General features: G+C 38.5%; 1 protein-coding gene across 7 annotated transcripts in view; it reads right to left on the bottom strand.

Annotated features, from left to right (window-relative positions):
• Positions 1 to 4271: 4271 nt before the first annotated feature.
• The window catches only part of HAPLN1 (hyaluronan and proteoglycan link protein 1), a 64329-nt gene continuing 55694 nt past the window's right edge, over positions 4272 to 12906 (bottom strand). For all 7 annotated transcript variants that reach the window (XM_083818082.1, XM_083818083.1, XM_083818078.1 and 4 more), the window contains one exon: positions 4272 to 8708. In XM_083818082.1, the coding sequence (XP_083674208.1) occupies positions 8419 to 8708 (290 nt within the window). In that variant the 3' untranslated portion in view covers positions 4272 to 8418. The remainder of the gene's footprint in view (positions 8709 to 12906) is intronic.

Genomic DNA, 12906 nt, shown 5'->3' with positions numbered 1-12906 from the left:
GTGCATTAGGATATCACCCCTTGGTGTCGTAAAGGTGAATGTGCCACTGCAGAGGGAAGAAGCAGAGAAATGAAATGAAAAGTTAAAAGTGCCGTGGCCGCTAGTTTTGTGCTGAGTACTGTATTTTTCAGAACCAAATATCCCAGGAACCTCCCTTGAGACACGCTAATGCATGCTCAGCTATACTTGATTGCAGTCAGTAACAGCACAAAATCTTATTTTAACTGGCTTTCTACAAGGAGCACTTGACGCATACTAATAATATTGTGTTGTATTGATACCTAAACAAAGAAATTTATTATTAGTTTTGCATAAAAAATGGAAATATTACCTGGATATTTTGGAGGTGGTTAGGATATAAAAACCTGATGGAAACAGTATGATTGCAGTTCAGCATTGTCTGGTGGGGACACAGTCTGATGAGCTTGGAAGCTACTCTCCAATCTTATTTTTGTAGCGTTGTTTTGAGAGGCTGTGCACAGTGTTAAAATGTACTTTTTGATGCTGCCTAGCTAGTTTGGGAGCCCGTACATTTTTACAGTCTGACAGCTCACCAGTCCTACCCCTGCCAGACACTTCATCCCTTCACTGAAACTTCAGACACTCCATCCTTTTTACTGGGCACGGAGGACTCGGAGCAGAATGGAGGATCCACACGTGCCTCCAGCTGGACACAAAGCTCAAAGACAACATTGCATATTAAATTTGTTCTTTTCATGAAGTTGATAAGAGAAAATACTATTAATTTCTGAATGCGAAGCATGGGTGTGTATAAATATTCATGTAAATCCAAAATTGTCCATAAACCTCCCTGGATATGATGGCAGCCTTATGGACTTCAGGAGGAGCTGAAGGAGATCTGCATTACAAGTGTGCTGAATCCAGTGCTCCTGGTAGCTGGGAAGCAGCAATGTTATGGAATATCTCTGGGCTGTTTTCCACGTGGCTACATGCTTATAAACAGCACTCCATCTGTGCTTTGTCTGCATTGGCAAGTAATTCAATACAACAGGAGTGGTTCAGCACATTAAAGCAGTTAGTGCTGAGATTCCTACATCTGTACAGTGTGGGATATAGTATTTTTCATTGGGGTGGGATTTGGTCTGGTCCCTGAGCCCAGTGTCCACTCCACTTATGTGGTTTGAAGATGTCTGAAGGACAGAGGGTTGGATCAGACCCTTACATACCCCTTTGGGCTGTGCTCCATTTGTTGTCCACCTCAGCTTGAGCTTCCAATTTAGTTTCCTCTGAAGGCAACCAAACTCATGCACATCAGAATTGTTCTGCAAAACGAGCCAAAGTGCAAGAAGTGCAGATGATCACAAGATACACTTCAAAAATGCAGAGCTGCCTTCAATTAATTATGTTGATTATTTTTTAATGTACATGCAGCCATATGTAGCTCTGACCTTAGCCTGCGTGTACAGCACTGCCATTGAACTAAAGAAAACATTGCTATTTTAGTTAGATTCACAAATTTGGAAACTTTTATCTTGCAGATCTCTAAGTTCAAGGATAAGCTAAGTAGGGTCAAACAAGCAGCTTAAGTATTTCACTCACTAGAGACCATGAGTAACATAAATATGAAAGTTGACCCTGTGCACATGGGACACCCTGGTGTGCAAGTGAATGTCTGTGTCTCTGATATTCGCTCAGAAAACCTTAGTAAAATGCCTTATTGGGTCATTACCCAGAAGATAAGGAGGTTGCTTGCCTTATTTACAGGCAATCAGAGCAAAATGAAAAGTAAAAATCTCCAGATCAGGAGCACTAACAAAAAACTAAAAACTCAAAAAAAAAAAAAAAAAAACAACATCCTTGACAAGAGAAAGAATAGTCACTGCTGCTTCATGTTTGGTATCATAGAATATAAATTAATTTTGCATTGGGATTCAGAAGTTTGCCACAGTAAGAATCAGCCACTGGTTCAAAAATCACTTCTCTTGAAATGAAGACTTGTTCTTTTCTCTACTCTTTGTTTGAGTTGGAGCTTAAAATTTTTGAAATCTGATGTTTTTCCACATAAAAGACAATCACATACTTAATGTTCTCCTGTTGAAGAAATCAGAATGAAATTAACTAGAAGGCAAAGGGTGTTTTGTATGTAAATACAGTGAAAAACAGCATAGGCATTAAGAATCTGAAATGCCTTGCAATATGTTTTTTGATAACGAATAAAAACCAAAACTCTCATTCAACTAGTATCAAAGCATACCATTTTCATTTTGTTTGCCAACCTTCAAAAAATAACAAATATATCAAACACCCACTGGACACGTTGGAAAATTCACTAGTGCATAATTCATTAGCTTAGTCTCATGTTAGAACTGTTGTTATTAGGCAAACAATTGCTTGCCTCTGGCATAACATTGAAGTAATAAATGGACTTCACATTTTACTCTGTAGTGGCTTTATAGATTGAGACATTGTCAAACAAAAAGGGGAAAATATTAGAAGTCTAATGAGAATTTCCTGCTTCCAGTTTGAGACTTAGCAAAAAAAAATAAAATATTTCCAAACTCTTATCTATTTCAATTTGTTCTTTGTTTTGTCTGTTTGTTTTTAAATTACACATTTGAACTTGTTTCTTAGTTATTACTGGGCACAATACAGGGAAGGCAAATGCATTGTGGAAGACAAGGACCTGAATTATTGTTCTCTGTTTCCTTCTTTTTTCTTAAATAACCCTTTGTGTCATCCCTATTTTCAAGTGTATTTCACTGTTAATGGTATATGAAGATGAGTAATTATTTTTTGATAGTAATTACTTTTTATAATTTCACCCATGCCTTTACAAACAATGACTGGTTCACACAGCTCTCTTAAAATTAAGACTATGCATTTGTTAATTTTGTATTTTGATTTGAAACCTGGAGAAGTCTTTTGTTGTTGTTGTTGTTTTGTTTTGTTTTGTTTAACATAGTAAGTTACCTAACATTGGAATTTTATTGCTCTGTAGTGTACTTGTTCAACTTTCATCACTGCTTCTGAAAAGAGGAGAAAATGGCTAGTGTGAAAGATCCAACATCTTAAAACCCTCAAGAAGAAGAACAATTATCTGTTGTCCTTAATGAACAGAAAACTACTAATATCCTTTCTGTGTAAATGAGAGAATGGCTAAATAAAATGGCAGCCTACTGCTTCATTTAGTAAGTCTTCAGGGGAAAATCCAGACATTTCTATTTCTGTGGCAGTTCCATCAAATGCATGTCTTAAATCCAGCCAATTCCAAACATGAAGACAGCATCCCTATTCTGAATAGTGGGATGTAATCTAATGGAAGCTGCCACTATAAATGGAAAGCCTAATTACTGAGAGACTGTTCCTACCAAAGGCAGTTTTAATTTTATGTCTAATGTAAAATCAAAATGTTACCCACTTAAAAATTGTTTTAACTAAGTTGTTAAAAAATCAAGTATGTTCATCTCAATCATGCATTAATTTTATTATAGATTTACCTTATTCTGAAAACTGGATCACTCATTTTGAAACTCTTTTTCATTCAATTTTTAAGGACGGGTGATAGACTGAAAGTTTTTATACGATTGGTTTCTAAGCTAAACAGTGCACCATATGTAACTTTCAGGGTTTAATCTCCAGCACAGATCAATAAAATAATGCAGAAATTGTGTGATTACAGAAGCTGAAAATCTGCCTCTGTGCTTTTAATAACTAATTCTTTGCTCAACACTAAAAAATCTTTCTCTTTACACATTACAAAGAAGGATTTTTTTTTAATGTTTTTAATTCTAAGGTCATAGGATTAAAGAAATAGTTTCATAAATTTTCCAAAATGTGATATGTTATTCTAAATCCAATTTCTAGTAACGCAAAAGCAGAGTACTATACCAACCAAAACAACAACAACAACAACAACAACAACAAACTTCCTTGTATATATTTTATTTTATTTTATAAGATGGGAGAAAACACAAAACAGAAATTGGCACTTGTATTTCTACTTTCAAAATGCTTCAAAGAAACATAAAACAAAAGTCTTTGGAATATGGTTCTCTTTATTCTAATTGTAAATCTTTTTCACAGAGTATTTTCTTTCTTTCTTTCTTTCTTTCTTTCTTTCTTTCTTTCTTTCTTTCTTTCTTTCTTTCTTTCTTTCTTTTTCTTTTTTTCTTTCTTCTTTTTTTCTCTTTCTTTCTTTTTCTTTCTTTCTTTCTTCTTTTTTTCTCTTTCTTTCTTTTTCTTTCTTTCTTTCTCTTTGCCTTTTTTTTCTTTCTTTCCTTTCTTTCTTTTTCTTTTTCTTTCTTTCTTTCTCTTTCTTTCTTTCTTTCTTTCTTTCTTTCTTTCTTTCTTTCTTTCTTTCTTTCTTTCTTTCTTTCTTTCTTTTTCTTTTTCTTTCTTTCCTTTCTTTCTCTCTCTCTTCCTTCCTTCCTTCCTTTTCTCTTTCTTTTTCTTTCTTTCTTTCTTTTTTCTTTCTTTCTCTCTCTCTCTCTCTTCCTTCCTTCCTTCCTTTCTTCCTTTCTTTCCTTTCTTTTCTTTCTCTCTCTCTCTCTCTCTCTCTCTTATTCTTTTTTCCCCTTGACTGGTAATTGCTTTGTTTACTATGTTTACTATGTCAAAGTATTTTCATACTTTGATCTTTTCCATTCCCTTTTGTCTTTTCTGGGAAAGAAGTAGAAGAGCATCCAGTCAATAAGAAGAAATCATCATATTGAAAAGAACAACATGATTTAATTGTTGTCATTCATGGGCATTAAAATACAGATGCATTGTGAAATACAAGATAATGACAGAGAACATGAATTGATTCTAATGACAGAATTTTCTCCGACCAACAGAAAACAGCACAGACTTTTATCCAGTTCTTAAGCTGCTTTTTAAGGTTTTTTAAGCACCTAGCTAGCTTATTCAAAAATAAGAAAACATCCTGACATTTGACATTATAAAAGGAAATGGAGTCAGTAGCTGTAAAAATAAATAGAATTCATGTCTTTTTGCCCATTTGTGCCCATTTAGCATGTAATCATACACTTTATGTTTTTTAAACCTGCTTACATTAGAGCTAATTATATTTTTCATACAAACATATTTTCATCACGCTATCCCATTAACTTTATCTGTTATAATAATATATAATATTGCATATCAATATACTGATCTAAAACTAGCTTGATCCCAAGTTAGACTACTGGGCTTTTTGTAAGTAACATGACGAATGTAAATTCACAAACTGAGACTCCATTACATGAGCTTTTGATTCCTAGCAAGCATTTATCTTCAGTGCGAACTTGCAGCTACAGCTGAGCGATAACATTTTGCCGCTTGTGCTCACACGGCAGCCGAGGGCCACTTGTTCCTTCTTGTGCCATGGCCTCGCCGTGCTGCCAGACTGGAGCCGTGGGGCGATCCCCAGAGCCGAGGGGACACGTGCGTGGTACGAAACCCCCTCGGCCACCAGCACAGGTGATGCACAAAGCAGGGCGATACGCTACGCCCGGGCTGTCACAGCGGCAGCCCCGAGATGCGGGCGCAGAAAGCATAAGCAAGAGCAAGCCTGAGATTGCTGTGATTTAGGACCTGACCAGCCATCCCCAGCATGTTGCAAAGTTGACGAAAGGCTGAATTCGCCTTTCCTGCAGTGCCTTTGGTCTAGCAGTGAGGGCACTTTAGCCAGCCCCACGAGTGGGTTGGAGGACTACATTTTTATGCAGGCACATAATAATCCCCAATCCTGCAAGAAAAATGTGTCTGGGTGAAACCCTGTGAAGGGTTTCCCTGGAGAGGTAAAAGAAAAAAAAAAAAAGAAAAAGGAGAAAAAAAAAGACAATAATAATAAAAAAAAAAAAAGAGATTCCATGAGGGTCTCTTAACTGCTGTGTAATAGGAAAACCATGCAGCCTCCTCCAGATCTCTGGGGAGGTTAGAGCCAGCTGCATGAAGGGCTTCCCACTTTACAGCAAGTCTGGATCTAGCTGGGGTAACAACCATTCTGGGATATTCCCTATGGTCTTTCTCATCTCACAACCTCCCTGCCCAAGCTCCAGAGATACTATCTACTTCTTTTTCTGTATTTCTGAAGGTTGGACAGGGGACAACATGTATTCTTATTGGTCACAGTACAGTCTGCACACCCTATTCTTTCTCCTGCACAAATATATATATATATATTTTATTTCTACTTTCATTCCTGTTTATTTTTCTCCCAAGTGTTTGGAAAATATTCTGAATGGCTTGAGAAAATGTGTGAAATGGACACTGATTTTAAAAATGTGTAAAAATTACATGGGTATAGGGGCCTGGCCTATAATATCTCTCAATTTATATCTAAATGATAGATTTTCAAAAAAAATCAACTTCCAACTTGAACAAAAAAGGGGAGGGGGTGGTTTGGCACCAAGATTGGTTCATCTGTGTAGTATGAGCAAACACTCATACTGTCAGTATGTCAGAAAAGAGGATGGAGAGTTGCCTCTGAGCTTAATGGGAATGAACTCCAGTACAATACGACTCGAACCTTGGTATCTCTATGCTCCAGTCTTACCACGTACTGTTCCTGGTTTGTTCACAGATTTTTAAAACAGGACCACCACCACATTGGGAATCAGATTTATATAGCCATGTCCATGGGAAAATAACTAAACCGTTCACAAAAGCCTACCAGTTGTGTTCTACTTGGATAATACCACCATATCTCATTTAGATACGGAAACTATGGGAAGCTACAAAACTTTGCAAAATACAAATATTGGTCCTCTGAAATCTTCATAGTCAGTAAGCGTAGAGTAGGAAAAGAGTTCTACATTTTTAAGTGGTAGAACCAACACTGGATAGAGAACTTCAAAACCGCCTAAGAGATTACTCCAGACCAAGATTTTTATTTTTATTTTTTTTTATCAGTGGCCTCTGTTTTTTGGATATCCAGCTTGAGACAGCATAAGTGGAGTAAATTTTCAGAAAGCCTTGAGCACCCACTCTCTGAAAAACTGGTTGCATTAAGGTATCCGAAGATGAGCACCAAGAATTGCTGCATCCAAAATGGGTTTGCATCAGGAATCCAAATTCCTTCAAATTGGCATTAAGGGAAGACCTAGTACTTTAGGCAGCTCTGAAAATCCTAGGCACCATGCACAGTGCATGTTTATCTCTGACACTGGCAGATATAGGTAAACATCTTCCACCTAGACCACTGCAGATTTAGAGAAAAAAACGTATTTCAGTACTTATTTCTGCTAACTCTAAGGAGGATTAACTAAATAATTCAGGGCCAGTGATACTATTTTTTTTCACTGATAGTTTAAAAAGCAGATGTATTTTAGATACATATGAGATGCAAGGAAATAAAGTATTTTTCTCTTCTAAACATTAATAGCTGATTTCAGATTTTATTTAATAATCTTGTTCTAAGACTTAATCATTTTTTTTCCAATTTTTATTTCTTGTGATGTGTAAATAGCTAAGAAATCTAAATATTCTAATATTCTTTCATTAAGACAATAATATTTCAAAAGCTAATGTAAAGTCAAGCTGCTAAAGTTTATAATTTTCCTGTCCAGCAGTTCATTTATACAACTGCCCTGAGTAGATGCTATATACTGCTCAGCAAACGGCCTAAGAGTTTAAAAATAACTCAGTAAAGCTACTCAAAGGTAACACAATACTTCTCAGGCATCTTTAATTTGAGTTAAGAAGAAAATAGGGTTTTCTCATTAATTAATTATTCACTCCTTCATCAATGATTTATACATAATAAAAACACAATTGAAATGTTCAGAACTAATTGTGCTTGTTCATATGCATTGGATCATAAACCTATTTTTCAGAAAGACAGGGTTCGACTCTTAAACAAATCTTATTTTTGTGGACTGTTTTAGCTGCTTTTATTAAACTGTATGTCATTCCCATGTGAAAACAGTCTTTTCCAATCATCTGGCTTGCTGTGGTTATTGTGTTGGCTTTTTTTTTTCTTTTTTTTTCTTTTTTTGCAAAACCTTACTGACCCCCTATAAACAAAAACATTATCTTATTTCAAAACTCCAGATATAATCAATTTGCAGTGTATCTCAAACTGGTATAAATATGTAAAATTTGTGCTTTTAAAAGCTTCTGCTTTGAGTAGCCTTACATTCCATAATTGTGTCCTAGCAATTCTCAAGCTCTATTGCATGCCCCAATCATGAAAATTATATTTTGTTGGGATGATGTAGCTTAAAGATTTTGGCTCTAAAAATTCCTTACCTAGAGCTTCCTTTAAATTATATTAATTTAAAATATCTATGGAATGATACTTTTACAAAAATATTAAAGCAAAACCAAAAACAAATTAATGGGTTGGGTTTATGAAAATCACTCTTTACAGTAAGAAAGGTTTATCACAGTTTTGGTAACTTGCATGAGTTCGTATCGAAAAGAAATCTTTCACATGTTCTTAATGAATTTAAATCTAGTGTGCTCTAGGTATTTTCAGTTGTACGCTCTGAAACAGTAGACACCATACAGCTTGTGCTTTTTATCGGGGAAGCCTACAAAGCGAACAGCGGCTTCATTAGGGCTGCAGCGTTTCCTTGGTCTGGAGATCGGGTAGCGGACGCTGCCGTCCGCCAGCCAGCCGGCGTCACAACGGTCATATCCCAGGAGCTTCCAGGCAGCAAATATCTGGCCAACTTTGGCGATCTGAGCGCCGTCCTTCAAGCAGGCCTGCACAGCCTCATCATAGGTCAGCTTGGTCGGGTGTATTAGGTAGTAAAAACGACCTAGCAAGAGAAAGAAGAGAGTCTTAAGTGGCATGATGCGATATTATCAAGGTAGGTTTTGAGTAGAAATGGGGATGTCCCACTGCAGAATCAGGCCAAACAGTGGCTGATTTGGGACTCTGAAAGTCAGTTGTTGTGCTGTGAATAAGGTTTTAAGTTTTTCTGTAGTGAATTGATAAATATTGGGAGTGGGAGAAAAAATACAGCAGGCAGATAAGGACAATCTAAACAAACATATAGCATTATACTAATTTCTGCTAACTTAGCATGGCATGGCATCTCCACCCTCACTGGCATCCAGTGCTAACTGACCCATTGTAATGTATTTTCCTTCTCTGGATGCAGAGGTATAATAAAAGGAAGAAAAAAGGTGGGGAAGAGGGATGCTGGCAGATAACCTGGTTTTCAGCCAGGTGCTTGCTCTGCACCTAACGTTAAGGTGCCAGATGCATTTACCAGCAAGGTGCCAGTGACAATCCAGTAAAATGCCCGAGGATCCCACAGATCTCAGGCAAAGCAGACCTCATACAGCTGCATCTTAGCAGTAGAGAAAGGAAATTAGTGAAATGTCCGAAGCAGTGTAATTTTACATCATGCTCTCAACATAAGATTAAAGCCCTTGTGAGTTTTCTTCTGAGCAGCATGACATAGCAAGATTTGGCCACTGATAGCACTTGGGTGAGGGTGGCTGCAGCTAACACATGCAGTTTTACTCTCTAACAAGGCAGTGACCTTGTTTCTGATTAAGTACAAGCACAACTTAAACTTTTTTTTTTTTTTTTCCTCTAAGAAAGAGGAAAATTGCACAGCTGCTCAGAAGCAGGGTTTGAAGCTCTGGCAGATCAAAACCATGCCTGCCATAAGTCTTCATTAGCAGCATCACAAACATTCACAGCAGTTCTGCAACTCTGTTTCTGTTTAGGCATCAAAGGACATATCCTTGCCTTATGATGGCATTGAACTGATAGTGCTACTAAGAAAAATGTGACTCTGTCTCAAGGTAATGAAAACATATGCCAGCAAGTAACATTCAAACAGGAAGTCCCCTGTATTAATCCAAGAGCAGCAATAATACCAACATTAATTTCACTTATCAAAGCAATATAAATTCATTGTTAGCATTTCACTCATTATACTTAAGTTTATTTATCAAATTTCCAAATAAATTCACAACATTTTCAATCTGATTGTTCTGTAAAAGGGAGAATTTGGCTAAGAAACAAATCAATTCATTCATGTGGGGCAAGCACTATCTCAGCTTCGAAATTATGTACTCTGAAATAATATCCATTTTCTTCCTCTTAATATACAGTTAAAAACAAACTGTATCCTGCACAGATTACTTTCTTGGTAAAGGAAGACCAATGGGAAAGAAGAAGAGTTACATCAGCTCTAGATCCCAGCAAAAAAACACTTAGTTTTTTTTCTTTTTTCAAGTGAAGAAATGTGAGGTCAGATGAAAATATAAAGATAATTCAATTAGCTTTGTGTGAAGGTTTGAAATTTCATACTGTGACAGGAATCATTAAAAAAAAAGGATTTACATTGTGGCTGTAGTGGAGAAGAACCTTTTAAACAATTTCACTGTTGTCAGAAACAATATCTCCAGTGTTTTCACAGAAAACTGTTGAGAGCAGATTATCCACACCTTTGTAAAATGCTTGGTTGACTCCAGCTCAGCAAGTTGACAGCATTTACAGGGTGTTGCTGAAGAAAAATGTTTATTAAGTGGAAACCTGTTCTTACTAGGTTATTAAGAGGTTTCCCCAAAGCAAATAGGATTTCAGACTTAAGGGAACAGGGATTTGGACTGATAGTATGTAAACTTCACCTAGCTTATTAGTTGCTCTTCAAACCATATGTCAGTGGAATGTAATTTCCTAGGGATTTGCAGTAAGGTCAGGCTTCTGACATATGACATCAATAATAAAAACTCCTATACTCTGCCCCTTCCCTAAATAGGAGAACTTTAATAGCAAGCCCCACAAGGGTGGAACGTGCATCCAGAACATCTGATAAAATAAAACACTGTCAATAAACTGAGTGCAGATTTGCTGTGTTTTTTTTTCCCTGCCAATAGGTTAGAAGGCCTCCTAAATGGCAACTGCTCAATCTTAGTTTTCATTAATTCATGTGGAAGGATGGGAGGGGGGGCATTAACCCTCTGTCTCTCGTTAATAGCTGGTAGTTAGGTCACTCCCACAGAGGATGAGGGTGCTTGGCTTGACTTCTCACTCCAAATCAAAAGGCAGGGGTTTTATACAAACCTAATCAAACTCCATTTATTACAGCCATTTTAAGCTTTTGCATGTAACGGAACGGCTTAAAGAGGAAAACCTGAGCACTTGACCTAAATATCTACGTCCTGTGACTGCGGGAGCCTGAGGGATGCATTGCCAGGGAAGATTCCTTCCAATCTCAGCTCTAAATGGGGTGTTTTGAGGCGAAGGTTTTTTTAATCAAAATTGGGTGTAGACAAAGGGGGACAGCACACTCAGAGGCACCAAAAGGCAGCACCACCCCACCTGTTATGTTCTGTGCGAAAGAGCTAACACAGAGATGCCTGTGTGCTCAGGGAGGATGCCTTCATCCACAGCTAGTCATCGAATACCTAAGGGTTGGGGCTGAGCCCTAAGACTGATGCAGGGCATGGGATGCCCCTTGAAGTCAGCAGTCTGCATGCAGGCTGAAAAGCTTATGAAGAAACGGGTTGAATTGTTTCGCTGTGCAAAGAGTAAATGCATGGTTTTAAATGGCAGCGAGGGGCATTCCCAGCTGGCAGCACAACTTGTCGGCCGTACCATCTGCTCCACAGACCTGTACAGCTCAGGACACCTCACAGCCACAGAAACCGGCTGGGCGAGGCCATTGTTCTCCAAAGATGAACATATTGAAAATAAATTCCTTCAAAAATAAGGTCGCAGTAAGCATGCCAAAATACAGTGATCAACTCTGGTGACTGATTTTAAACCACCGTATTAAAGAGGTGGGAACAATTTTTGAAAAACCTCTTCAAGACCTCCCCCCTGACTCTAGTGCACCCGCTTTCAGGAAAGGGCACATAATTTCACTTTGCATAGTTTTGTTCCCCTTTTTAGAGCAACAGCTACGTGTTCCCAGAGATCAAGTACTCTGTTTATCTGGAATGGTCAGCATGCATTATTGAGAAAAGACCTTCTACCACTTCCTCCCCTGTAAATGGTGGTGGGTAGTTTATCACCTGCATTACTGAAGTAAACAGGTGGTTCACAGCTGCATTTTCAACATGATCCCTAAAATTAATTCTTTGTATTTTTAATTTTGTTAACATAAGAGATTTTTACCTGATTTTGCTAGAGCTGATAGCAAATCAGTTATGCACTGCAGTTCTGTGTGCAAAGTACATAACAAAATGCACGTTAATGAGCTGAAAGTGTGACACAAGCCCTAGTTATACCCTTTTTTGTTTGAAAGTGTTTAATTATAAAGGAGTTGATAGATATGTCTATCGGGGCAACCCTGGCTGTAACGGGGCAACCCTGGCTATACGTACAGACTGGGCAACGAGATGCTGGAGAGCAGCCCTGCAGAGAGGGATCTGGGGGTTGTGGTTGACAGCAAGTTGAATATGAGCCAGCAGTGTGCCCTGGCAGCCAGGAGGGCCAACCGTATCCTGGGGTGCATCAAGCACGGCATCGCTAGTCGGTCGAGGGAAGTGATTGTCCCACTCTACTCTGCGCTGGTGCGGCCTCACCTCGAGTACTGTGTGCAGTTCTGGGCACCACAGTGCAAAAAGGACATTAAGGTGTTGGAGAGTGTCCAGAGGAGGGTGACAAAGATGGTGAAGGACCTAGAGGGGAAGACGTATGAGGAGCGGCTGAGGTCACTGGGCCTGTTCAGCCTGGAGAACAGGAGGCTGAGGGGGGACCTCATCGCAGTGTACAGCTTCCTCACAAGGGGGAGTGGAGAGGCAGGTGACCTGTTCTCCGTTATCACCAGTGACAGGACCCGCAGGAACGGTGTGAAGCTGAGGCAGGGGAAGTTTAGGCTGGACATCAGGAAGAGGTTCTTCACCGAGAGGGTGGTCGCACACTGGAACAGGCTCCCCAGTGAAGCAGTCACTGCACCAAGCCTGTCTGAATTTAAGAAGCGATTGGACTGTGCGCTTAGTCACATGGTCTAAAATTTGGGGCAGACCTGTGCGGTGCCAGGAGTTCGA

This window comes from Anser anser, assembly GCF_964211835.1.
Source record: "Anser anser genome assembly, chromosome: Z".
NCBI classification, from domain to species: domain Eukaryota; kingdom Metazoa; phylum Chordata; class Aves; order Anseriformes; family Anatidae; genus Anser; species Anser anser.
Note: the sequence above shows the minus strand (reverse complement) of the source record. Positions and strands in the feature narration are given on the sequence as shown.